A 27,790-nucleotide genomic window follows, 5' to 3' on the forward strand; every position below is an offset into this window, starting at 1 on the left:
TATTCCAGGCAAACAAGAAAATTTATGGTTGTGGAGGAGCTTTGTTAGCTACTGAGAAGAAACGGTCTTCGGGTGTAATGGTGATGGTTGTATGGCATGATGGAGATGGACAGTCCTAAGCTGAAAATCCTAGAGTTGAACAAAGCTCTACAATGTTGAACAAAACCTTCCTTTTTCCTTTCATTGCCTATGAAATAGGAGTAATATTTTTTCAGAACTTTAGTAAGGTCAAATGAAAAAAATATATAAATTTTCCAGCAGCATGTTTCATACTATTTAAATGGTATTTTTCTTTTGAGTCAAGGCTGAGTCACAAGAAATTAAAACTGACCCAATCACATTTTTAAAAAGATAGAGATAATAATGATTGGGCAAGCAGCAACATCCACAATCCAAGCTTCATGGAGATAAGACTTAGTCCTAGAAAGTCAAGAGTCAAGGTTGTCTCCCTCTTCCTGCTTCCCCAAGGTTTTCCATTTTCACTCTTTTCTGTAAGTCTTTCCCATTCTCCTGTATACACTAGTTTCTTTCCTTACCCATTAGTTTCTGCATGGCTTTTGTTGTTATGACTTCAATTAGGCTCTAACTCTACACAGTCTTTGATCTTCAGAATTCATCTCGCAGTTGTGATTGCCCAGACTGTCTGCCCATGGAAGAGCAGCTCTTGAGTCAAGTGTTAGGTGAGACCTCATCCTACAGTCTGCTCAAGGAAAGGCTCATGAAGATCCCTGTGCCAGCAGAGGCCCCTCTATGGGAATGGGGGATATGTAGACTTGGATGACATCCCTAGAGATGCCTGCCACTTGTAGCTGCAATGAAATCATATCACCTTGAACTTACTCAGACTCAAACCCCATATAAAGTATAGAATGTGCCTCCATTACTGTTACCTAAACCTCACAATGAATAAGTCTACTAAAATTATAGAGCTTAATCTGAATAACAGAACTAAAAAGTTGAGTATACCAACAAGCAAACAGAAACACTGTATAATTCCCCATCCATATCCCATTCCCCACTAAGGTTTCATAGCTATTTTAAAGGCAATGTGGTTTGAGTGTCTAAATATCCACATATGGACTTTCCTTCTGTTCTTCCTTAAAACACACTTTAATGTTCTTAAGCACTTCTCTATGTGTGGTGTATGCACAAAACCATGCACACCACGTGTATGGATGATTTAATGATTTTTTTAATCATAAATTTGGCAATACATATTTCTTAGTGCTTCCTTATTGATTTAAAAATTGCCCTTATAAGGGCACCTGGGTGGTTCAGTCGGTTCAGCCCCCAACTCTTGGTTTCCGCTCAGATCCTGATCTCAGGATGATGAGGTCAAGTCCCATGTCTGGCTCCACACTCAGTGGGGGGAAGGGTCTGTTTGAAGATTCTCTCCCTCTTGCCCTCCCCCCACTCACACATCTCTCCCCCCCCCCCCCGAATGAATAAATGATTCTTTAAAAAAAAAATCGCCCTTATGTAAGCTGGTACTCCATGTGGTGACATTATCATCATTCATTGGTCATTCCAAATGGAATACAGTTATTCTGTTATAGGTGGTGCTGATTAATAAATTTATTTGATTAGTTTGATTAATTATATTGCTAAAATAGATGGTAGATCAGGAAGCGATCTTACTAAATTTAATTTAAAAGACTTATCTAAGTTGTATTCAACTAGTTCATTTTAGAGCCAAAATATTTGACTCCCACACATATGCTTCCCTTCCTGAATTTATTGTCTTCCTGTAAGATTTGCTTACTACCCAGTTATATGAAAAATATAGGCTGTTAATAGCGAATAACTGCAAAACAGGAAAATATGGCTGTCTCAGGACAAGGCATTGCTAGTAACGGAGAGAGAGTGCCCTATGTTCATGGGAACATATGTTCATCTGTACCATCTTTTAACAGGGAACACAATCTGCATATTTACTCTGCATATTTATATGAACTTTAAAAATGCTTAGATACCAACTTTTCATTTTCTGTCATATACAGTATTGTCGATAACCACCAAATTAGATATGGTATTAGTTTTTGGTTTTCTTTGAAATTCTATGAGTATTGTTCTTAGTAAGACTTGTAGCATTAGAAATCACTGCTTTTGAATTCATCCATGTGTTTTCCTTGTACAGATGCAGAAATTTAAGCAGTAGCAAAACTCAGTTTCTTTACTAAAGTGTTGATTGCATGATTTTAAGCCAGGGACAAAGAGAAAAGAGGGAGAGTTTTATTGAATAAAACTGTCTCTTGCCTTTCCAGCACACAGCAGATTAAGAAGTGCTTGTACAGCTCTTTGGAATAACATGGAAGACATGCCTAGTATTTGATAACTGTTACATAAGTTTTTCTTGTTTTCAGAATGGTTCTCAAAAAGTTTACGTAATATGCCTGAAGATTATACCAGGAAAGAAGCATTTCAGAAAGGATTGAAGCTGCTTTTATATGTGCACAAGCATGTGAGTGTATGTATGTGTGGCCTGTGTACACATGTATGGCCTGTGTCCCTACATCTCTTTGCACAAAGCATTTGAGGTACCACAGGATGTCATTCTGGATAAAAAGCCACATCAGGTTAGAGTCAGTTAATAGGTGAAACACTACAGAATGCTCTCTTCGGCTTAGATTTCCTGGAATCTTACAAGCTGAAGAAGGTGAGATCCTGGGACTTTTAATTTGCACCAGGGTAAAATCGTTCCCTTGTGCTGAAAGGGTGTGAGGAAAAGATTTATTTGGGGAAGGCAAGCTTTTAGAAGAGTTTACTGTACAATTCATAAAGAAACAATCTGTAATATTTTGCATTTGAAAACCAAAATTTTAAAGATTATTTATCGAATTAAAACTACAGGAATTAAAACACAAGGGTAAGGTATGGCTGCCTTTCAGCATTACTGATCCGGTTTCTTGTCTGCGGTCTATTTGTACAGGTCAGATGTTCTTCCTTCTCCCACTCAGCCGAGGCTTACCTAATAGCCTGTTGTAACTGAGCCAGCCACCTTCTGCACGGGGAGGAGCCAGGACAGAAAGAGCTAGGATTTAATGCTGTGAGCAAGGGCTTGCTAAAAACCCCGTCCATATGCCCTACTTCTCATTTAGGTTGAAATGACATAAACACTGAGCTTCGAGGAATGGAGATTAGTTATTTGTGATAAGGCCCTTTTTATTTCCTGGTTAAAAGCAACCACTACAAACTAGTCATCCTAACAAGAAAAGATTCCTATTGTTTTTATTAGGTGTGATTATAATCCATTCTTGTGCCATTATACCATGACATAAGTACCTTTGAATGAGTAGAACTATACTGAGGAACTTTCTAGAAGAGAGGAAGATGATAACTTGAGGCCCCTCTCCAGATCTTTTGGAAGAATTTGGAGCGTGAGAAAATAGTGGTTAAGAGCGTGGGCTTTCGTATCACATCAGAGTAGGACCTCTCTAAGCTTCTTAAGGACTTCTTTTTAATTTTCTCTAAAATGGGATTAAAAATAGGTCCTGCCTCAGAGGCTCCATGTAAAGTATTTAGCAGATGTATTGGTTTCCCGATAGCAGTTGTAACAAATTACCAAAAAGTGAGTGGCTTAAAACAACATAAATTTATCTTATAGTTCTGGTCCAAAAGGCATCTCACAAGGCTAACGTCAGCATGTGGGTAGGGCTGCTTTTCTTTCTGGAGACTCTAGGGAAGGATCCATTTTCTTGCCTTTTCTAGCTTGGAGAGGCCCCCAGCCGTCTTCCAAGCCAGCAGCGGCCAGTCAAGTCTTTCTCATAGCCCCTCACTCAGCCACCGACTCTCCAGTCTCCCTTCTCTACTTATGAGAACCCCTGTGATCACACCGGTCCCATCAGGATAATTTCCTGTCTCAAGGCCAACTAATTGGCAACCTTAATTAATTCCTCTTTGCCATGTAAGTAAGGTCACATGTTCACAGCTTCCAGGGATTAGGACAGGGACACTTTTAGGGGTTATTTGTTCTGCCTGCCACAGCAGAGTACCTGTCACTAAGTAAACACACAGGGGGTGTGTTAGTTTTTGCTATTCTTAACCCCCCAAAAAGGAAGCAACCCTCTCTGAATGGTTTTTGTTGTTAAAGAGTATGCCAACTGACCAATGTCCCAGAAAACCAGATAAGCACAAAGCCCTCCCACGCTGCACCTCAGTACCTTTCACAAACAGTAGTTTTGGAACTCTGCCTTTAAAGAACAGGGTTGTTAGGTCTGACCTAAATACACATGGTCTACAGCTTTCCTGTTCTCTCACTACGCTTCTTTTTTTTTTTTTTTAAGATTTTATTTATTTATTCGACAGAGATAGAGACAGCCAGCGAGAGAGGGAACACAAGCAGGGGGAGTGGGAGAGGAAGAAGCAGGCTCATAGCGGAGGAGCCTGACGTGGGGCTCGATCCCACAACGCTGGGATCACGCCCTGAGCCGAAGGCAGACGCTTAACCGCTGTGCCACCCAGGCGCCCCTCTCACTACACTTCTTTCTTGAGGATACTTTCAAATGCGAGGGTATCAACTCACCTATACGTAGCCGACTCCCCCCAGGTAGAACTTTCTGTCAAACCTAAAGCACCGCATGTCCGGCTCAAACTGGGAAACTCCTCCTTAATCTTCTGTGTGTCCCGGAAAATATCTCCAGAATTCAAGTGACCGTTTTTGACTCAAAACATCGTTCGTCCCTGCTGGTTGCCAGGGCGGCCCTGCTCTTCCTGGCACGAGCACATGAACACGGACTCCTTCCCACCCTCACAAGTGCTCTCCAAGTTCAAGCGTCTGGTGCCCTTGTCAGGACTATAGGCAGAGCCTCCTAACTGTCAAGCGTTCCTTCCTTCGCTGATTTGTGCCTCCCGCCCCAGGAAGCCTCAGGTCCCTCCTTTCCATACCTTCGGCCTTAAAGCAATCCTGCTTTGTATTAAATCCAGCTTTGTCAGCATACCGAGAGCTCAGGGAATTCTTTTTAAGCACCTACCATTTGGCAGAATTGTCCTTAGACATTTTACGCGTATTATCTCATTTAATCCTAATGTATACCCCGCCACGTAGGTGTTATTTCTCCTTTTTCACTAGTGAGGCAGTCGGAGGCTAGAGGGCTTTGTATGACTCAGCCAAAGCTATACAGTCACTGACAGAGAGACTTCAAACTCAGACATATCAGATTTCAAAGCCCCTAGTTCTACCACTACCCTGGAGCCCCGCCATTTGACTTGGTTGCTAAGGCATGTGTTTTCTGAAGGCTTGCTGCAGTTCATGTATTTTAGCGGCAAATCTTCCAGTAGCCTAATGACAAACATATCATAGTTTGGTCATCTAGGTGGTGGTTTCTGTGGACAGCTAAGGACTGCTATATGTATTATTATTACTTTTTTAATCAAAGATCTAGGACTTGTCAAACCTCTGCCTTCGACATGGCTTGCAGATTAATCCATGGTGGATTTCTTATATCTACATAAAAAGAGAGGTAGTGTGAGAAGGAGGGCATTTGTCCATGAGTGGGTGGCTTTTACCCATGTTAAATTAGGGCACTTGTGGAGTTAAATAATCCTGATAAGTCTGTTCCCTTTCCATTAGAGATCAACTCTCAGTGACAAGCCAAAGCATGCTTTTCTTCTTTTACCAAAACACCCACAAAGGAAACAGAAACCAGTTTAGCAACTTTGTAAGTGGGTGCAAAGGATTCCTATAAATAAAGCCTCTCATTGTGCCACTCTGGTCATGCTAGGTTTGGAATGCTGATGGTTTGTGTTGTCCTACTCTGAACTCTTAGTGACAACCTAGTGAATTAGCTCTAGCTAATTTCGATACTTCTTAAAGGTGACCTTAATTATAAATAATACTCTATGAATAGACTTTGTACCCCATCCACCACTATGCTTCATCCTTTCCTAATTGGTTACTTTCCTGAAGAGAAAAAAAAATAATATAACTCAAGCTAGGTGATCTTAGTAATAGGAAGAATGTTGTCTGGCACATTAAGCTTTATTGTTTATTTATTAAAAGTATCAAATCAAATACTATACAGACGAGGACAATTTGGGCAACTCTTTTTTATTCACATGGTGGCCTTTTCCCTTTTCTGATGATAGAACCATAGAATAGGAAAGCTCTAAGAAATGGGGTGCCTGGGTGGCTCATTAAGTTAAGCATCTGCCTTCAGCTCAGGTCATGATCCCGGGGTCCTGGGATTGAGCCCCATGTTGGGCTTCCTTCTCAGTGGGGAGTCTGCTTCTCCCTCTCCCTCTCAATTTTCTCCCTCTCCCTCTCGAGTGCTTGCTGTCTGTCTCTCACGTGCACTCACGCTCTCAAATACACAAATAAAATATTTAAAAAAATAAAAAGCTGTAAGAAATGGACTTTAGTGATATAGGGAAATATCCTTTCAAACCTTATTATTTCTTTTATAGGTAGGAAAATGCAAACAAAATCAACTACTTGAATGTGGTTCTTAGATTTTTGTGTAATTGTGAAAGCTAAACATAGCAGAAGAAATTGACCTTTACTTGAGAATTAATAATGCTGTGTGGAGTCATTATTGGGTCAGTAGTCAAAATTTGAATACAGACATCAGATCATATAAGAGTATTATGTCAATGTGAAATTGACAGAACAGCTCCGTGTCATGTAAAAAACATCTATATTCATGGGAAGTATACATAAGCATTTAGGGTCAAAGGGCCATGATGAATGTAACTTACCCTCAGATGGTTCAGCAAATATACACGTTGTGTGTATGTGTGTGTGTGTGTGTGTGTGTGTGTGTGTACACATGAACATCACAGAAAGAAAGAAAAATGTAAAAGAAATGGGATAAATATCATTGGTAGTTGAATATAGATAAAGAATAGTGAGAATACGTTTATCCTAAGCAATATTAATTCACATCTATGAACAAATGATGCTTGAATCTAAATTTCAAGCCAGAAAGATTATAATTAACAATAGACCTATAAATTCAACTCTTTACTAAGCATATCCATTAGGATATTCCACAGATATCTCAAAATCAACCTTTCTACAATTGGTTTTATAAGGTCCCCCTTTAACCTGAGTTGCTTCCTTGTTCTCTCTTACCAAACTAGATTCTTTCCTCTACCTCCCCTACTACATCTCCCCCACCAGCACAACACAGCTACAATCACTCAAGGAATCCTGTTCTATCCTATAATACTGTAAAGTCTCTTTAGTGGATCTACTCTTTCCGTCCTCACTGCATTCACCTTCAGTATCACAGTGGATTATAATCATCACCTCCCAGGTGGTCTTTTGCATTCATGATGTGTCCCCCTCCAATCCATCTCCTATATTGTGGATAATTTCTTAAAGTTCACATCTCTTAATGCTCTGCTTAAAAGCCTACGTGTCTCCCTGTTGCCCTCAGATTAAAATCGAGATCTCAGTATAATTGACAAGGCACATGAAGGCACTGGTTCTTGTTTATTTCTCTCATCTTACATCTCTTCTCTCTCTTTGCCCGAATTTACCTTGCCCTCTACCTTACCGTGCTACTTTCACACTTCACTTTCAGCTGAGGCTTTCTCTAGCTGCCAAGTCTTTGTCCATGTTAGTCTCTCTGCTCTGAGACTTAGTTTCCTTTTCCCCCACTTACAACTACTTGTTGAACACATAATCCTATTTGCCTGATTTATTCTTCCTTTAAATCTCAACTTAAATGACATTCCCCTAGAGAACATTCATGACACTCCAAGTCTGATCTGATCAAATCAAAATTAAAATCAAAATAACAAAAAAATTGGATTATTATGACTATGTTTTTGAAACTAGCATAAAGTGTTTACCTCTTCATTCAGTCAAGGTTTTCCACAGATACTCATTGAACACCTGTTATATGCCTAGAAACTTCTGGTTGGGTCATTGGACATATATTTATTGACCTCCTACAATGTTCCAGAGAGCGTTTTGGATGCAAGGACTTGAACATTCTTAGAGCTTAAATTCTAGTGGGGGTGACTATTCAGAAACATAGAAATACATGATGTCAGTTAGTGGTAAATGTCAGGAAAGGAAAGCATATATGGGGTGCTTCCTTTGGGTACTGGAGTCAGGGAAGCCCTCTCTAGTGAAGAGGTATATGAACAGAGACCTAAATATAATGATGAAGCAAAGTCAGGCCAATGTCTGGGAAGAACATTCTAAGAAAAGGAGAACCTCAAGCACAAAGGCCGTAGGCCAGGAGCATGCTTGGTGTGTTCAGGGAACAGCCAAGAGGCCTGCATGTGTCACTCCGAGTGAGCTAGAGGATAAGGATGGAAGGGAGTTGTTAGGGCCAGATCCTGTGATGGTGAGCAGTGAATCCACTCTGTCAGGTCTAATTTAGTCTGGGTATCAATTTTAATTGTCCTCATGATTTTGTCCTTAGACTGAGAACACAAACTGGACTGCATGCATTTTTGGGGGAAAAGGGGATATTGAGGACCAAGGACAACACGAGGGAGTCTCTCAAGTGCAAAGATGTTGCCCTGAGAATTACTGGGCCAGAATTGGATAGACCCTGGAGAACTGGACGGTTGATATCAGAAAGGTGACAGCAGGAGCAAAGCCTTTGTCCGGTGTAAACTAGCATCGCTGGTCAGACAGCCTAGACACCCCAGTCTCTTCTCTTTGCCCCTTTCCACCCCTATTCTTTCCTGATTGTTCCAAAATTAACTTAGGTGAAATCTAGGGTCCTTTCTAGCCTTTAGATAGTGACGGAGAGTATTTTGCTTTTGTACTGTAGCAGTGACTTTTATCAGGAAGTGTAATACATTGTTTTAAAAAATAAAATCATGAATTCCATTTTTTACAAGAGTTTCTAGCCACATGGCCTAAATAGACCAAATACAGTATAATTTTAATTTACATACATTTGTATGGTAAAAAAATATATATATATACAAACAAAAAAAATGTTCATTCTATTTTTTCAAGAGAACTGCTTTTTTCCAGGATTGATTTACATGACTGAAAGATCTTGAATTATTTTCTAAAATGATATGTATTCCATTTCCTTTTCTTATTAATCAGTCTCTAATCATTTCATCATTTTTCTCTTTCATTTTCTTCTACTTGATCTTTGCTGTTTCCCCTTCTTGATGTCCATAATTCTAAAGATTGTCTTCATTTGGCTGAAAAAAACTTTTTTCTGATAAGCATACTCTTTTCAAGTGAAATAAACATAAATAAGGGCAGAAGAGAACCTGGAGCAGAACATCATATGGAAATGACAGTATACTTATGGTACATTATTCATAATCAGTGAAACTTTATAATTAATAATTATAACAATTTATAAAGTAAAAAGTTAAAAATATATAGTATTAGTCTACAAAGCACCATTGATTGATGTAGATATTTAATCAGACATTAACTTTAATGTATTTCTTTTAGGGTATTATAATTTTCATGTACTGTATAGCTTGTTATGTGTATAACCGTTCATTTTCTTCGATAGACATTCTTATAGGATCTTGAAATCAAGCCTAAAACTTATTTGTCACTATGATCTGTACTTTTTCTTTTATTTCTTTTCTGCATCTCTTCTCTTGATAATTTCTAATTTTCTGAATCAGTTAAGAAAAGCTTTTTTTAGAATATGAAAACACTAATTTAAAAAGACATATGCACCCCCCATGTTTACTGCATCATTATTTATAATAGCCAAATTATGGAAGCAAACCAAGTGCCCAACGATAGATGGATGGATAAAGACGTGGAATACTACTCAGCCATAAAAACTACGAAACCTTCTCATTTGCAACAGCATGGATGGATCTAGAAGGTATAACGCTAAATGAAATAAGTCAGAGAAAGACAAATACCATATGATCTCATTCATATGTGGAATTTAAGAAACAAACGAGGGAAAAAAGAGACAAACCAAAAAACGAATTCCATTATAGAGAACAAACTTGGCTGGCCGATGAACTCACAAGTGTAGGTAGTGTGCTACCCAAGGGGCAGGTCTTTCACTAACATCACAAGGGTCTCTGGCCCAATGAGTGAAGTTTGATAGTAATTGTTACTACAAGTAAGAAAACAAAACAAAACAAAGCAAAAACTAGAGAACAAACTGTTGGTTACCAGAGGAGAGGTGAGCGGGGACAACTCTACATTTAACGTTATGAGCACTGAGTAATATATAGAATTGTTAAATCAATATATTGTACACCCGAAAATAATATAACACTATGTTAACTATACTAGAATTAAAATTAAGAAAAAAGTAAAACAAAAATATGAAATAAAAGTTTTTTTTTAAAAAATGTTGAGTATAGTTCACACATGATGTTACAGTCTCAGGTGTATAACATAGTCATTCAACAACTCCATACATATGCTACGTTCACAAGTGTAGCTACCATCTGTTACTATGCAACTCTGTTACAATATCATTGACTATATTCCCTATGCTGTGCCTTTTGTCCCCATGACTTATTCATTCCATACCTGGAAGCCTGTAGCTCCCCCTCCCCTTCACCCATTTTGCCCATCCCCCCTACTCTCCTCCCCTCTGGCCACCATGTTTGTTCTCTGTATATATAGGTCTGATTCTACTTTTTTGCTTGTTTGTTTATTCAGGCTTTGTTTTGAAGAGTTTATCCTAAGAAATTTTTGCATTATAAAGACTTATATGAACATGGCTTATCTTGACATGGTAGGCAATATGTGAGATATCTACACATACTTTTATAGCTCTCTCTTCATAATAATTTAATAAGCTAGCATTTATTGATACTTATTACAGGCCAAGTACTGTTCTAAGTAGTGTGTATGTATTAAATCTTTTAATCCTTATAGCAGCCCTATGAGGTAGGAAGTATTAAACTCCTGGTTTCACAGATGATAAAACTGAGAGGTGGAAAGGTCGATAATTGATCTCAGACCTCATGTCTGGAAGGTGGAGAAACAGAGATTTGAACCCAGGCACACTGGCTCCAGAGCCTTAACTGTTCTTCAGTCTGCAACCTTTGCATTAGCTGATGTAACCCAGACAAACCAGGAGGTAAGCACTGACTGCTGAGTATGGACTGCTGAGAAATGTAACCAGAGGGAAGAATAGAATGGAAAATGTGCTTAATATGTGGCATTTTTCCTAAGAGAAAAAGCACAGAGCTATAAGAGACTTCTTTTCTTTAGTCTCAAAGTATGTTCACAAGAAAGAAGAAAATGTAAAAGGCCGTGTGTTATCAGACGGCTAAATCAGCACAGTAACCCCCGTGCTTAGCACAGCCTTGCCTCAACTCGTGGGTGCTCAGGAAATACAAGCTCCGTGATTTGCTTTTGTGAGAGCATTTTTATGCATGCTAAACTTACAGGAATTGTGTCAGGTACTTCTTTTCCATGAAGCCTAACACTTAAAATACCCTTTACATATCGAACGATAAGTGGTACTATAAGGAGTTTTCAGAATTACTTTTAAGAACACCACCTCTGGGGGTACCTGGGTGGCTCAGTCATTAAGCGTCTGCCTTCGGCTCAGGGGGTGATCCCGATCGAGACCCACATGAGGTTCCTCCGCTGGGAGCCTGCTTCTTCCTCTCCCACTCCCCCTGCTTCTGTTCCCTCTCTCGCTGGCTGTCTCTCTCTGTCGAACAGATAAATAAAATCTTTTTTTTAAAAAAAAAAAAAAAGGAACACCACCTCTGTTCAAAAAAAAAAAAATTAGTTAAACACTTGATAAGTAACTTTTCTCCTAGAGAAGCAATAGTTTTCTCTGGACCAGGAAAAGTGTTCTTGGTCTTCTGCAGAGTGCATTTTGAAAAGGGTACACACTACCAGTAAAATTTATATCTCAGGTTAAGACTGTATCCTTGGCATTGTAATGTGATATTAGCAAAAGTACTTTTATAATCCTACCTGCCAACAATTAACATCTATAAATAGGAAGATCACATGATTCCAAAATTACCCAAGTCTTGGAAAGAGTTTTTATCATGAATAACCCTTTAGCAAAGGGTCTTTTCTCTACCATCTTCAAAAAAAAAAAAAAGTTCACTTTCAACAAGCTCTAATTATGTAATCAAGCAGATCTCTCCATGTCATAAAAATAAACCAACAAACGTGGACATTTAAAGTCAAGTTATTTTCATACTCAACAATAATATATTGTACACTTAAATTTCTGTAAGAGGATAGATCTCATGCTAAATGTCCTTACCATAATAAAATTTTTAAATGCTTTCAAAATATAAAATAAAATCACATTATCACAAATTGATTAATCTACCTGCTGTGGTAACAGATACAAAGAAAATAAATGAAAAGTGAACTGGGGAAATGGAGAAAAAACTAAGAGTAAGAATCTAGAATAAAAACTAAAGGAGATGTAGAAGCAGTGGCATTATCACAGCATTTGAAACATTTTTAAATGAGAGCCTCTTAGTAGGCTGGATCCCAAAGATGATGATGGGCAGAAAGGAATGTCCAAGAGCCAGTACTACTCATAGGAAACTGTTCGTGAGACGCCTAATGGACAGGTTTAAGCACAATTAAAAGATTGGTTTGTCTTACAAAACCCTGAAAGAACTACACTTAGCTGACAAGTGAGTCAAGTCTAACTCCTATCAGATTCCTAATGAGAGCAAATAAGAAAGAGCAAATGACAAAATATTGGGAAATACATATCTTGTATAGATATGGCACACAGATGTATTTACTTATAGAGGCACCTGTCATATCCCAGTTCACAAGTGTGTTTGATATGAATGTGTAAGTGTTTTTGCAGCTTTCTTGTTCATATTCAAACATTATGCAAATATAGGTAGCATTACCATCTATGTGAGACATAAAAATGTCAAAGCCCTCCTTTGCATATTCCACAGATGTTGAAAACCATGCATTTATATTTTGTCCAGGGTTTTTGTATGTGTGTTTCTTCTTCTAACACGAAGTCTTGCTTTTAAAAAGAGCCAATTCCTTCCTGATTTTTACCTGCTGTTCTTATTTCCCCGGGAGTCTGCAGCTGTGCTGAAATATTTGAAGATGAACATCAGGGCATCGTCACAACACTTCTGCCCTCTCTTTTTGTGCACCGTATAAAGCTGCAAGGAAACAGTCTGTCAATAATTTTCTCTGCATAGCTAACTCGGCAAAACTTTTGAGAATAAGCAGCATCGCCTAGTGTGGTTGTGTGCATAACATGAGAGCATTAATTGAAGCACTTTGTAAATAAGAAAGCATTAAGCATATGTAAGGCACTGTTATCATTAGCATTATTTTAAACCAGCCATGTCATTAAGGAAAGAAATGGAAATTAATATCTATTAAGCCCCTACTTGTAGCAGAATGCCGAGAATTTTACTAGAGGTTTTACATAGGTTGTCTTATCAAATAGTATTTATAAGGAATACTGCTGGACTTCTTAAAGGAGCCAGATAAAGAGTTTGTAGTGGATACAAAATAGTTCCGTAGAAAAGATGAGACATCATTAATTTTATTTGAGAATGAATCACAGTGCCAGTTTATAACATTTCCCTCTAAAAATCACTGGCTTGGTGAGATGCTTCACCAGGCAATGAATAGTTTATTATGGAGCTGTCAGAGCTTGGCAAAGGCTATAGGTTCTGTATTGCATTCAAAATCTTAGTATTCTTGCTATGATATGGAGTGTCAATGTTCTGAATTGGTAGTAACATGAGCGGTGCCTTCTTTATAACCATTGTCAGTTCATTACAATGTGCTAATGCTGCACACAGTTTTCAGTGTCCTTTCTATCTTTTAACTTGTCCCTGAAGCCCACCTGTCTTGGTGTCCAGTAGTCCTTGGACTTGCAAGGATCTGAGCTGACATTTTCTACACCCTAGGATTGTGATTCCTACCTCCAAATAAAATCAGAATTGTATGTGTAGATCTCAGTGAGCTGCATCGAAGGGTCTCATAAAAGTGTGAAGACAGGGGAGAATAAAAGAGAAGCGTCCACCAAAATCTTCTCCAGGATTCTGAAGTTTAAGGACACGAGCAGGGAGTCTGAGAGAGTCAGGCTATCGAGGCTGCCGTCTGCTTCCATAGAGCTAACAGGGAATGTGGATTAAGAGGGGGTCAGGTAGGAAGGAGAGAGTTATTATGACTCCTGTCCATCCGCTCAATTGCTAAGTGTTCAGCACCATGATGGATATTGTGACAGACTCTCTCCTTGTCCTAAAAGGGAAGAGATACAGAAAGAAATAACCATAATAGTATAATATTAGTATAAGGTATACTGTCTCATGACGCAGTGGGAGGTTCTGGGGGAAAAAGATCAAACAGGTTTGGACAGTGAGCCAGCAGCATTTAAAAATCTATAAAGGCACAAACCCCAGCTAGGTTAGTACCCAGCTTCTCAAATCTACTGTTAGTGCTGTTAAGACTGAATAATAGAGATTCGTTAAAGGTGGTCATGCCATTGATTTACTTTATGATAAGAAACTGTACAGAAGTTAGATACTGAGTTCTTTTATCTCACTCCACGATAGACTTGTAGGGTCAACTTAGTAACATATTATGCAGAGCATTCTGGCACTGTTTCCAAAATGCTCAGTGAGCCAAGATCAAGTCCCCAGTCACAAGGCGGGTACAGTTTCCTCTGTGCAGAAACAGAACTTCTGAGTCTCTCACACTGCCACCAGGGGTCAGGCACCGGGTGGGAGGAGAGGGCACTCTCCTGGAGAGGAAGTGTTGTATTACCCAGGGAAGCACAATCCCTGTCCTCTCTTCCTGAAAGCAGCATATTGCTGGCTGAATAGGTTTGAGAGGAGGACCTCAGAAATGTTCTGCCCTCGCAAAGGTACGTGTGAGTGCTCTCCACTTTAAACACGTCATTTTGGAAAGTCAGATAAGGCTGACTTTATGTTATATTTTCAAAATCCAGATAAGCTATATGGATATGTTGGTTACTGCCTCTAGGAAAGGAATGTTTGGTAGGGGAGGCCTGGAGGGGGTAAACTCTGTTGAAATACTAAATCTGATATAAGGTATGAAACAGACTTTCTGTGCATGCACATTTTTGGTCCCTGATTTGCTGTAGGTGCTGCTGCTAAGTGCGATTCTATCAGGAGGTACTCTCAGAAATAGATTCAGACATGGTGATTGAGAGTTTGTTTTCATGTCCAATGGCCATTTATAACAAAGTCGTTAGTGACTTCTTTTCATTCATTCACAGGAAATCATTTGTCAGTAAGGTTTCCATATGGTCTTACCTTGTCCTTAACTGAAAAATTGCACACAGCTAGGGAAATAATAGTGATCGAGTCACATGCTCAGATTTTATCACCCCTGCTCTGCCTTTCAAAGGCTGGTAATACATTTCATCAGTCTCTCCTAACCCTCCTCTTAACAGTTTGCTTAAATGTTTTTGTTTTCCTTTAGTATTTTATTCCTTTAAATTCTCTGGGCTCCAGAGAAATGAGGAGAGAAATAGGAGGTTTTCGTCTTTTTTTTTTTTTTAAGTTTCGGTCAAACAAGTCAAAATAACATTATTATCGATGGATCAATCTGTTCTTTTAAATAGAAGAAATAAAGATATAAAAAGATCTGAAGCGTGTAAGTAAGCTCTTTGATTTTTAATGGCATGCAGCAGATGGAATTCATTATTGACTTTTAAAAATGAAATTGCTCTGCATTATTATTTATTTATAATTTTGCCTTTCACAAAGAAGTAATTACCATTACTAGGTTAGTTTTCCCTCAATCACAGCAACTATATGACAACACCAGAATGTATAATATAGTTTACCACTTGGTCATGAGGCTTAATGATGTTGAGGATATTATCTCTTTCAAATTAGTAATAAATTTACGAGCATAATGCACAGTTAAAAGGTTGAGTATCTTTTCTTTTTATTTGAGTAATTTCAAAAGCAGTTATTTCACAGTATAGGGCAGTTTATGTATGAGATTCTCATTACAGAAACAGAAATGTTTTTAATTAGAAACAGTCTAAGTTCATCTTTCCAGTTCAGCACGCAGATTTTGTGATGGTAACCATGATAGACGCAAAATGCCCAAGTAAAATATTTAGATGATTAGTTTCCGCTCAAGCAACTTTTTAATTTTAATCAGAAATTCTAAAGCTTTTCAGTCATCAGGGAAGTTGATAACCAGTCATAACAAAATTTGATTTCCAAGCCTTGCCCAACATTTAATCATTATATTTAGTTCAAATTTGAGAAATATATTAAAGTTATCTAGTTTTCTGTCTTCATGATTTAAACAATGCAGAGGAATGGAAAAATCTTCAGTATTAGACATGAAGCTATAGATGTTATAAAAATGTGGGCAACCTTTTCTCAAAGCTGCTGTTGTTTTAAATTATCATTTCACAAACAGGACGGCAATTATTGTTTATATAATCAGGAGATCTAGTGCAGACAGGTTTCAGACCACCTTTGAATTTCAGTGAAGCTTCTGGTTAAACTAGACCCCTCCTACATTCTTCTACCTCTCCTCCAAGCCATTGTCCCCACCCCCAACTGTTTCCTCCTCTCCCCTTCTTCCTCCCTCTTTTACCTTCTCTTCTGACACTTGCACACTCAGACATCTTTTTGCGTAAGTGGATCTGTTTTCTTCAACAGTGGTCAACATTGTGAAACTGAAGGATGGTAATTAATATTTCATGTGTAGCACTTAAGCTTCTTCACCTAGACCATGCATTTTGCTTCATTGTGCCCATCCACGGGCACTTAATATATGCTTATTGATTGTCTAGTGAGGTTGTGTTATGACTGATTTTGAGAACTTCCATACCCTCTGCAGTTACTACTTCTGTATTTCTTTGATTCTAAGATAGGCCTTTTTTTTTTCTTTCACATTTTAGCTTTTTAAAATCTGAAAGTATCTTATGCTCAATGGTGTACGATGGTTTAATTGGCAGGGTTTTGTTTTCCTTTTTTTTCTCTTGGTGGTGCATTTTATAAGACATGCTGTTTTAGATATGATGAAATATGGCAATAAAAATATAGAGTGATCTATTACTTGTGTAATATACTAAAGACCGTGCATTTCACATTCAAATATTTTTAAAGTATTCTTTTTTTGTTATGTGGCTTATCCATAACCAATTTTGGTCTCTCCTCACTACCTTCCTCCACCCTGATTCCCTCACACTGTGACTCTACCTGTTCTTGAACCAACTGTCTCGACTGAACTCCTCTGGAAAATACTCAGAGAATTTTATTAGTAAATTAATTACCAAAATTTAACTGTAATGAAATGGAAAGAGTACAAGTTTTTTGTTTTTTTTTTTTTGTTTTGTTTTTTAAGATTTTAGTTATTTATTTGACAGAGAGAGAGGCAGTGAGAGGGAACAGAAGCAGGGGGAGTGGGAGAGGAAGCAGCAGGCTTCCCGCGGAGCAGGGAGCCCAATGTGGGCTTGATCCCAGGGTCCTGGGATCATGACCTGAGCTGAAGGCAGACGCTTAATGGCTGAGTGACCCAGGCGCCCCAAGAGTACAAGTTCTTAAAACTAAAGACTTAGGTTCAAGTTATGGTTCTGCTCCTTAAAACTATGAGTTCTTAGGGATCCAGTAGTTTTTCTCAGAGCTTCAAATTATACATCCAAAGAACAGAAATAATATGAATAATTTCTTCATCATAGGATTGTTAGGACAATTTGTAAGAAAAAAAATTGAGGGGTGCCTGGGTGGCACAGCGGTTAAGCGTCTGCCTTCGGCTGGCTCAGGGCGTGATCCCTGCATTATGGGATCGAGCCCCACATCAGGCTCCTCCCCTAGGAGCCTGCTTCTTCCTCTCCCACTCCCCCTGCTTGTGTTCCCTCTATCGCTGGCTGTCTCTATCTCTGTCGAATAAAATAAAATAAAATAAAATCTTTAAAAAAAAAAAGAAAAAAAATTGAACCAGTAAAAATATTGATTATGAAATATATATGAGAGTACTTTATAAACCATGAAGTACTGTTCAATTATAAATTTTAAGCATCAACATTAAACAAAACATTCTTAGATGAGATTCTGTGTAAATGGAAAGTTAGAAAGAGGAAAGAAGGAGAAATTCAAGAATTTGCCCCGAACTAAAGAGAGTAAGTTTTGCATTTTAATTATTATTGGAAATAATGATAGGACCCCTTAACTCACTGAATCACAAGGAGCACTGTGCAAGCTTTCTCCAGAGGACTTCCAACAATTAGAGTCTTAGTTATTTTGAATCCCAGTGCTGAATGTGTGCCAGTCTCAGAGAGCTTGTATCCTTTATTGAATTAGCAGAACCACAGCCCACAGCACCTCCGTGACATTAAAAATAAAAGAGGTTACTTAGATTCCCAAATTCCTGTCCTATCTTTGTTCCTTCCACTTAAGGGACAAATCGATTTGTAAATTACTGTAAGGCTTTGGCTTTAGAAAAAAATAACATAATGTAAGTATGTTTGACAGTGGATTTTGGAATCACTGTATGACAAAGAATTTTGTTTAATGCCCCTGACTTTCAGAGGAAAACACGGTGGAGGTGGGTGGGGTGGTTGCCAGCAGTTATTACTTGCTTTCTGCATTTGTCTGTTTTAGTTTCTTGGTCTAGTCAAAGCAACCAGACCTTAATTCGTTGTCTGTTTGTTGGTCCCCGATGTTATTTATTTACCAGGCCCTGTTATACGTGAAGATTTAAACTAAAATGGAATTTGCACATCATCATACACTTAATAGAGCTTTACCTTCCACAGAAAGAGAATTATAGGTAAAAGCTAATGCCCACTGGGACAAACACTACAGATCCTAATAGTAATTGTGGAAGGGGTCCCACTCTCTTGTTCCAGATATTCTTGAAGGGGGAATGATACAAAATCAATGAACCAAATAGGATTAGTCACATAGTTATTTCCATAGTCAGGGTCTTTTCCTGCCATAAAAAAGACGTCAAATATTTTCAGTTTGAAATTCCATCTACAATTCACCAATGAGAAATGAACTCCATGGACAAACATTTAATGAAGGGAAATTCATTGCATGAAAACCAAAAGCGTTTTAGGTTTACACTGGTTAGGATATTTGCATGCACTTCAGCATTCTCTAACACTTTCATTGTATTGGCTTTCACAATTTCAAGAACATAATAGTAAAAAAATAAATGTCATTGCTGTTTCTTCAAAACACAGGGTACTTCAACGGTACTTACAATAGTACTTATTAATGTAAATTCCATTGCTGTAGTGAGTGTAAAACACAGACTGTTTTTAAAAGGTAATGTGTGTGTGTGTGTGTGTGTGTTGTTGTTGTTGTTGTTGTTGAGGATAGGGATACTTTCAAGAGTAAAGAACAGAAAGAGTCACGGTATTAAAGGCGTTTGCAGGTGCAAAGGGGAATTGAAGAAGACGGAATTTGGTCATTACTTGAAAATCACGTTTCCTATACTGTCTCTGCCAATGGAGGTCTTCCAATTTCTCATTTCAATCACTTTTTTAAAAAGATTTTATTTATTTGTCAGAGAGAGAGAGAGAGTGCAGGAGCACAAGCAGGGGGAGCAGCAGGCAGAGGGAGAAGCAGAGGGAGCCCAATGCGGTATTTAATCCCAGGGTCCTGGGATCATGACCTGAGCCGAAGGCAGACACTTAAGTGACTGAGCCACCTAGGTGCCCCTCAGTCACTTGATTTCCAAAGACCAAAAGTTGTAACTCTAACATGAACATTTTCCCTTCATTAAATGAGATATATACTGGGATTTAAAATTTTTATATAATGGGATTTTAAATTTTTCCCATCTCAATTTATTCATAATAACAGCAAATGTCGACATAGGAGTGACATGGTATTAAGTACTATACTAAGTGCTTTACATATGTTAACTAATTAACATGTTAATACATTTTAGCATAATGGTTAAGAATCATACATTAAGCTATATTAGCTTATTTCAGTTCATGGAAGCACCATTTTTCTAGACGTTTAGGCCAAGAAATACTGGTGGAATTCTAGACTCTTCTTTTTCCTCTCCCACTTTGTATCTTATCAGCCCACATATCCTATTGGCTGTATTCTCAATATAGATCCTGAATCCGCCCAGTTCTTAGCACCTGCACTGCTTCCTCCTGGTTCCACACTCCATCATCTTTTGACTGCCATTGCAGTCTAACTAGTACCTTCTTCTGACTGGTCTCCTTCCCCCTGCTTTTGCTCTCCCCTGCAAAACCTCCCAACACGCTGTTCCCCCTCCTCTTATCCCACTCCCAGCCAGTCAGCTTTCAGTAAGACTGCTGAGCTGGAGGAATGTGCTAAGACACGCATCTCATTCTTTCATTCCTGGACCTAACCCCTTCAGGGGCTCCTATTTCTCGTCAGAAGCTGAAGTTGCCATTGCAGCATCCAGGGCCCCATCTGATCACTGATCACCCCCCTGCATGGGCACAAGTGTGCACCACACACATACACACCTATTGCCTCTAATTTCCTCCTTGTTTACTCCGCTTCAACTACATTGGTCCCTTGAACCTACCAGACATGCTTCTTTCTCAAGGTTTTTGCAATTACTCTTCCCTCTGCCTTCCAGGCTGCCCCCATAGAGACTGATGCTGCCAGTACCCTCATTTTCTTTATCTGGTGACCTTCCCTGGCCATCCTGCCTACAATTTCAAATCCCACCTGTTCCTCAACAGCTCATGTCCCCCTACTTCTCTTCCCTCTTTTTTTTTCTTCCTTAGCTCTTATCACTACCACATCTATGTGTATTTGTTTATTATGCTAACTAGAATGCAACCCTATGAAGAAGGAACTTTTGTCCTTTTTTTCATGTTTGATAGCTCATATCAAGAGCAGAGCCTGGTATGTAATACATCCTAAATAAATATTTGTTGAATATATCTTCAGATCAACTCTGTACATTAGGTACAATTATTACCCGCATTTTACAAATGAGAAAGTTAAGGCACAGAAAGACTAAGAAATTTGCCTAAGGTCAAATCAGCTTAGCCACTGTCAGAGCCACAACTCAGACCTAAGGCCCTGGCTCCAAAGTCTGTGTTCAAACCACTCTATGGTTCTTATTTACATGACTGAGTAAATTAATTGGAAAAATAGAACTATATAAAGATTCATCCATTTTCTGGGATTTTCTTCAATACGCTTTCCTTCCAGTTAAATGAAAAATTGACACAGCAAAGCCTCTTTACTCCATCCCTTGAGGATTTTTTTTCCTAAAAGAAGGTCTGAGTTTTTACCATCAAAAAATATAAAAACAAATGCCCCCAATCCCACCCGTGTTGACATTCAAACAGTAGCAATAAAGTAACGTATGGGCAATGGTTAAAACAGATGTTAGCACTATGGAAAGTATAAAACGAAAACATGTATTGAATGCCTGCTGTGCTTTGTAATACTGAGCACTGGGACTACATACTTGGTAATACGAGTAGAATCTGAGACAGGCACATACACAGTTGTAATCATGTACTTGTTTAAGTGTCACAGCAGGGTGTTATATAATTCTGCACTGGAATTTAGAAGAAGAAACACCAAATAGAGATCTGCTGAAAGCTGAAAGCAGGGCCTTGGAGACTGAGTTGTGGGGAAGGTATATAAATAGTGAGTAGAAGGTAATTAGGTGTCTCAGAAGTGAAGACAGGGGTGCATGGCTGGCTCAGTCAATAGAACACACAACTCTTGATCTTGGGGTCATGAGTTCGAGCCCCACATTAGGCATAGAGCTTACTTTAAAAAAAAAAAAAGACACTTTTTTTGAAAAGAGGATGTTGAGGAATGCCAACAAATAAATGTGCCTTAGAGGATAGAGACTAAGAGAGAATATTTTAAAATAACATTCCATATGCTATAGAATGGAAATTATAGGCAAATGAGTTATTTGAACAATAAGTGCACACATTTTTAATTTAATTTTTAAGAGAATGTCTTTATCCAAATTCATCATATGGAAAATTGTCAATTTCATCTATTCAGGCTACTTTAATCTATTTTTCCTAGGATTCAGGTTGCAGGGTACTGACAAACAAGAACAAGAAATACTATTCTCTAAACGGTTATTTTTGCTTAATATGTTATGCCAGTTCCAACATCTTATATATGAAAGGGCAAAGAAAAAAAAAGGCAATTTATCCTGAGTCTGTTTAGTGTTTTTTGTCCTTGTGTGTTTTCTTTCCCCACCTCGTTCCTCTGGGAAAGTCAGGTTTCTAGCTGATCATTTCTCTGATTTGACAAGGTCACTATGAACTTCCTGTCATCCAGAATGCTGGCTGTTTGATCTCGCTAGTGACAGACTGCTTGGTCACTCAGGTCCTCCTTCCAAAAAAGGGCACAGTGCTCTTACAGAGTGGTGACTTTATCCATGAACAACTAAAAGAAGAAATAAGATATTTTGATAATATATGTTAAAAAAGAAAATAATAATCACATGAGATTGGAGTGGGGTGGGGCAATGGCACAATGATCTTGGATATTGATGGGGGCATTTTTGAGAAGGTATCATTAAAGTTGAAACCCAAATGATGAGAAGCCATGCAAGGATCCAGGAGAGTAGCTAACCATGTAGAGAGATGACAGTAAGTGCAAATATTGGGGGGTGAAAACGAGTTTGGTTCAAGAAACACAACGAATACCAGTATGACTGGAGAGAGTGGTAACAGTGACAAAATGAGGTCTCAGAATTAGCCAGTGACTTGATGTACACTCATAATTAGCCTTCATTTCTGCCTGTGAACACTGGAATTGTTATTCCTCTTTACTCGTGTCTCAATTATAAATCTACTATTTCTGATAGAGAATTACTTGAATTTGCTCTGCACTGCATGATCTATAAAGACCTTTAACAGGGATGCCTGAGTGGCTCAGTTGGTTAGGCGTATGCCTTTGGCTCAGGTCATGATCTCAGGGTCCTGGGATTGAATCCCCTGCTTCTCCCTCTGCCTGCTGCTCCCCCTTCTTGTGCGCCCTCACTCTCTCTCTGTCAAATAAATAAATAAAATCTTTAAAAAACAAGACTTTGAATATACATCCTAATTGCACATAAAGTCCCCTAACATGAAGTAGGTAGGACTAAGGTTATTTCCATTTTACAGGTGAGGAAAAGATAGTATGTAAATGTTACGTACTTGCTAGAGAGACCTACAACGCCCTGTCCCCACCACACACATGCTCATCCTGATTCCCCATGCTTCATCAGAATTGCCAAAAGTCAAAACTGTCTTTTAGCCAGATTTGAAATGAGCTTAGGGTTTCAGTATAACTCAGGGCTCATCATTGCCGAGAAAAAGAAAAACAAAAAGAGCTGGTATGATGAATAAATTCACTCTACCAGCACAGGAGTAGAAAGCAAGGATCTACACTCTTCATTTAGCCACATCACTGAGGCTACTAGATGGCTAGTTGATGCATCATCATATGATGTTCCCTGTCAGATTTTACATAGTTCTTTCTGGAACGGGAATTTTCAGAAAATAGGATAGTCAATTAGTCCAGTGAGAGATGCTGACAACCTGAACTCCAGTTAATCACAGGTTAGGTCTCTTAGCCTCCCCGGCCTTGGTCACCGAGGTAATCCTGTACCGTGTCATCAGCAATGTTTCCCTAGCTTGCTGAAGTGACGTGACATGTGACACTTAAAATTTTTTTGAGATTGAACTATATTCTTCTATTTTTTCATATGCTTATTTTATCATGAAAGCATTTAGATTATTTGTAGGTTTATTACAGGAATTAGTTATATTTAATGCATGCATACCTTTTTCTTTTCTCTATGCTTGAAATCTGCTCATTTAAGTTCATATATTTTCAAATGCTAATCTAGCTATAATTTTCAGGATTAAAAAATTCTTTTCTATCATGAAGTACTATCTTAGTCTGTTCAGGGTTTTATTTGGGGGGGGTTGTGTGTCTGTGTTGCCACATAACTTCTTACAAGGAAAAAAATTTTAAATGAAAAATCAATCTAGACATATGGGAAATATCTCAGGGTTGAAGCTATCAAGCTTATTTATTAGAGGAAAGTCAGGGTTATGGAGTTAACCACATTTCTGTTATTTAATTTTCAAAATTAAATTATTCAGTAGAGGTATGACATTTACTGTCTCAGACTATTAACTAAAAAGATCTTTTTAATTTTTTAAAAAATTTTATGTATTTATTTATGTATGTATTTACTTATTTATTGGGGGAGAGAGAGTGTAAGGGGAGGGGGAGAGGGAGAGGGAGAGAGAATCCCAAGCAGACTCCGCTCTAAGCATGGAGCCGGACATGGGGCTTGATCTCATGACCCTGAGATCATGACCAGAGCTGAAGTCAAGAGTCAGACACAACTGACTGAGCCACCCAGGTGCCCCTAAAAAGGCCTTTTTTACCTTTTATAGCTTTTGATGGTTAAGTTAAGGTGTTTTGGAAATCACTTTTTAAAAACTAGTCTTTCCTCCTTTTTGCCTGTGGGATTTATACAACTGTCATTCTCTGTATGACATGGCTCTGATTGAAGTTAGGTGGCTTTTTGCTTTTAATTCAGTCATTTTTCATATTTATTTTATTTGTATTTTATTTTTTATTTTTATTTTTTTATTATGATGTTCATTAGCCAGCATATGGTACATCATTAATTTTTGATGTAATGTTCAACGATTCATTAGTTGCATATTCATATTTTTAAATTAATTTGCTTATTTTTGCTTTGGTCTTGTGGTTCCTTAACATTTTTTTCTATTTGGATGATTAATCTTGGTTGTAATTTTTTTTACTTTTAAAGTATCTAATTTGGGGGGCACCTGGGTGGCTCAGTCGGTTAAATGTGCACTCTTGATTTCAGCCCAGGTCACAACGTCAGGGTGATGAGATCAAGATCTGCATAGGGCTCTATGCTCAGGGCTGAGTCAGCTTGTCCCTCTCCCCCCCCCCCCCCCGCCCCTCTCCCTGCTCTCTCCTGCACTCTTTCTCTCTTCCTTGCTCTCAAATATAAATAAATAAATAAATAAATAAATAAATAAATAAATAAATAAATGTATCTATCTAATTTTCTTGTTTTTTTAAAAACTATTACACATTGATTAAATTTGTGATAGTATTTAAGAATGGTTTTTTCCTCCACTTTTTATTCCAAGTCTCAAAGCTGATCTTCCAGTTTAACACTGTAGATTCTTGTAATAAAAAAACAACCACTACCACCAAGTCTTAAACTTCACAAAAAGATCTCGTAGTTAGTCACTAGTGTTGTGATATTTTTCTCAGTTTCAAACACACTAAATAAATTTAATACTGTATAATTTTGAAAATTCTTTAGAACACTTACAGTTTCTAATTTTCCTCATAAATATTTCAAACCAATTTTTAAATATATGATTAACGTATTTTAAATGCAACATGATGTTAATGTGTTCAATGACTTTTTTAAAGGGCTAGCACACATTTAGCTTTTATCATTTTACAATTGCAAATCCTGAAAAATATAAATTGCTGGAACTCTTTTTCTTCTTTATATCTTGACTCTCTTCTCCAGATAGTTCTCTGTCATGCTATCAACAACATGTATCTCAAAGTACAAATACCTGTTATGCAAACAACTGAAATCAAGGCCACTCTGATAAAGCATGTCTTGTTAAGCAAAATTGGATCAGAGCACGTGTAGAAAGGGAAATATTCAGAATAAAAAGGGTGCTATTTCAAAAGAAAACCTGGTTTCTCATACATTTCTTAAGGTTTATATTCCAATGCTGGTACATGAGCGAGAGAGTGGTCCTGAGTTATCTAGCTTCTGATACTGTGAAAGAAGAGTAGCCCTCGGCACGTTTTAAACTTCAGTTGCATTCCTTGCTCTTCTGAAGTATACTTTTCACTATTGAGAATTTCCAGCAAAAATAGTGAATAGAGATTACTGTTTTATAGTGGAAACATTAAATGCTAGGATAAGGAAAACTGGCTTTTTGAAGCAGAAAAAGATAAAGCACGAGGTATGTGGTGGTGAATCCATGGGACAATGAGATACTCTGTTTTTGTGTTTTTCATCAACTCCACTATTGTGTGATTTACTACTCTGGAGTCAATGTACGCAAGAATGATGATGACATCACCTACATAGGAAGGTGACAAAAATGATGACGGTATCAAACCCCAGTGCTTTTAGAACGTCTGCTTTGGACTTCTCCCCTGCAGCCAAGAACCAACCACACTGATACTTAGTTCCTCTAATTCTAGCAGGGAGCTTATTTGCGGCCTTTCAGAAATGATCAAAACCTCATGCCACTTAGGAGCAAAGAAAACGAATCCGAAAAGACCACCAATGCTGGTGCAGTTCATATCTTGAAGGAGTCAGCATTTAGGCAAGCCCTGATGCTTTTGCCATTACACGGTAGAGGAGGAGGTGGAGGTTGGAGTCTCAGGCGATACGTGTTGCATTTAGGATTTCCCATACTACTATTAGTCAGAGTGACTTACTACAAGGAATTCCTAACAGGACTCCTAACCTTTCTTCCTTCTCCCTGCCCTTCCAACCCATTATCCACACTGTCGTCTTAAGGATCTTTCTAAAACATAGAACTCATTGGTTCTCTCTTAAAAACTCTCAAAAGATTTACCATTGCCTCCTACATATATTCCAGACTCCTTATCATGGCACACATAGTCTTTTGTGGTTTGGAAGCTATCTTCCTAGAATCTCGTGTTCTATATTCTATTTTAGGAATGCCTATCCATTGGATTGTTGTAAGAGTTCAATGAGAAAGTGTATATAGAGTACTTACTAGTAACTAGTATTTACTGAACACTTACAATCTTACCTGGTTTCAAGACCTGGGCTGGGAGCTTATGTGTATTCTCCCACATAATCTTCATATAACCCCATGAGGAGTAGATACTTTTATAATCTCCATTCTCTAAACAAAGAAATAGATTTTGAGAGGTCAGGCAACTTGCCCAAGGTCACACCTACAGACAGAAATGGAGTTGTAATTTTATCTGTCCAACTCCAAAACCGGTGCTTTTATAGACTTGACTGCTGCCTGACACATTGCCAGGTGCACAATTCAGTTTGATTAAATATTCATTTTTAAAACCCATTGCTATAAAACTTACAATATCTGGAAAATTACCTTCTTTTTCTTGTTTCCATTGTCCACCAAGGTTAACTGATAAACCACAGCTTTGACTTTTTCTAGATGCCCTGGCACCTCTTTGCTGTCTTCTTTCACATGCCCCATACTGTAGTGTCACAATTTGTTGAAATATCTAATGCCTCTGATCTGTTGGCAGTGCCTTGGGTGTAGACACCGTATCTCCATTGTCTTTGTATTCTCAGAGTTGAGCATAATGTGCAGGACCCAACAAATGTTGAACAGATAAAGAAGTGATGCAAACTCTGAACAGAATTTCAAAATATGTGGGGCTTTCTCAAAAATGAAGAATTCCTCTTTCCATTCACTGTGAAACTGCCCTAACCCTTCAAATAACACTCAATTAGATTTTATGAAGGAGCACAATCGGACTTACAGAGGTCAAAGGGGGTGAAAAGAAGACAAAATTGCCCTCTTTTCTAATCTTTTCCCTCCATAAAATTGAGAGATTTTGCTACCAAAGGAGAGGTGATCAACATTTAGAAATAATTCTTTTACAATCTAGAATTTAAATTCTCTTAAAAGTTTAAATTCTCTTTAAGAAAGTAATAGTTATTCATCATGTTAAGTTGGGTAAGACTCATCTTTTGCTTTTTCCCCCTGATCCTTTTTACTTTTTCCAGAGTTATACCTACATTCATAGCATTTCTCAGAGGTTAGTGAAGTTAGGCAACACTCCTAAATTCTCACATCTGAGAGCATAAGACAGATCAACTGATAGGCACTGGTCACGGAGTGAGTCAGTGCAAGTCCCTGGAACAGAGCCTGAAGCTTCTGACTACCAG

The 27,790-nt window shown here is 38.2% G+C and overlaps 1 protein-coding gene and 1 pseudogene across 17 annotated transcripts in view; both read left to right on the forward strand.

Annotated features, from left to right (window-relative positions):
- Positions 1 to 27,790, forward strand: part of OXR1 (oxidation resistance 1) — a 680,801-nt gene that overhangs the window by 542,052 nt on the left and 110,959 nt on the right. The window contains exon 1 of one of the 17 annotated variants that reach the window (XM_026495576.4): positions 14,629 to 14,756. The exons of 14 other annotated variants lie outside the window; for them this stretch is intronic. In XM_026495576.4, the coding sequence (XP_026351361.1) occupies positions 14,738 to 14,756 (19 nt within the window). In that variant the 5' untranslated portion in view covers positions 14,629 to 14,737. Of the gene's footprint in view, positions 1 to 14,628; positions 14,757 to 27,790 lie in introns of those variants that run through there. 2 more of the 17 variants (XM_048212642.2, XM_057307971.1) reach the window with 2 other exon arrangements.
- Positions 9,878 to 10,024, forward strand: LOC113253107 (small nucleolar RNA SNORA62/SNORA6 family; annotated as a pseudogene).

This window comes from Ursus arctos, unplaced genomic scaffold (genome assembly GCF_023065955.2).
Source record: "Ursus arctos isolate Adak ecotype North America unplaced genomic scaffold, UrsArc2.0 scaffold_6, whole genome shotgun sequence".
Classification (NCBI taxonomy): Eukaryota; Metazoa; Chordata; class Mammalia; order Carnivora; family Ursidae; genus Ursus; species Ursus arctos.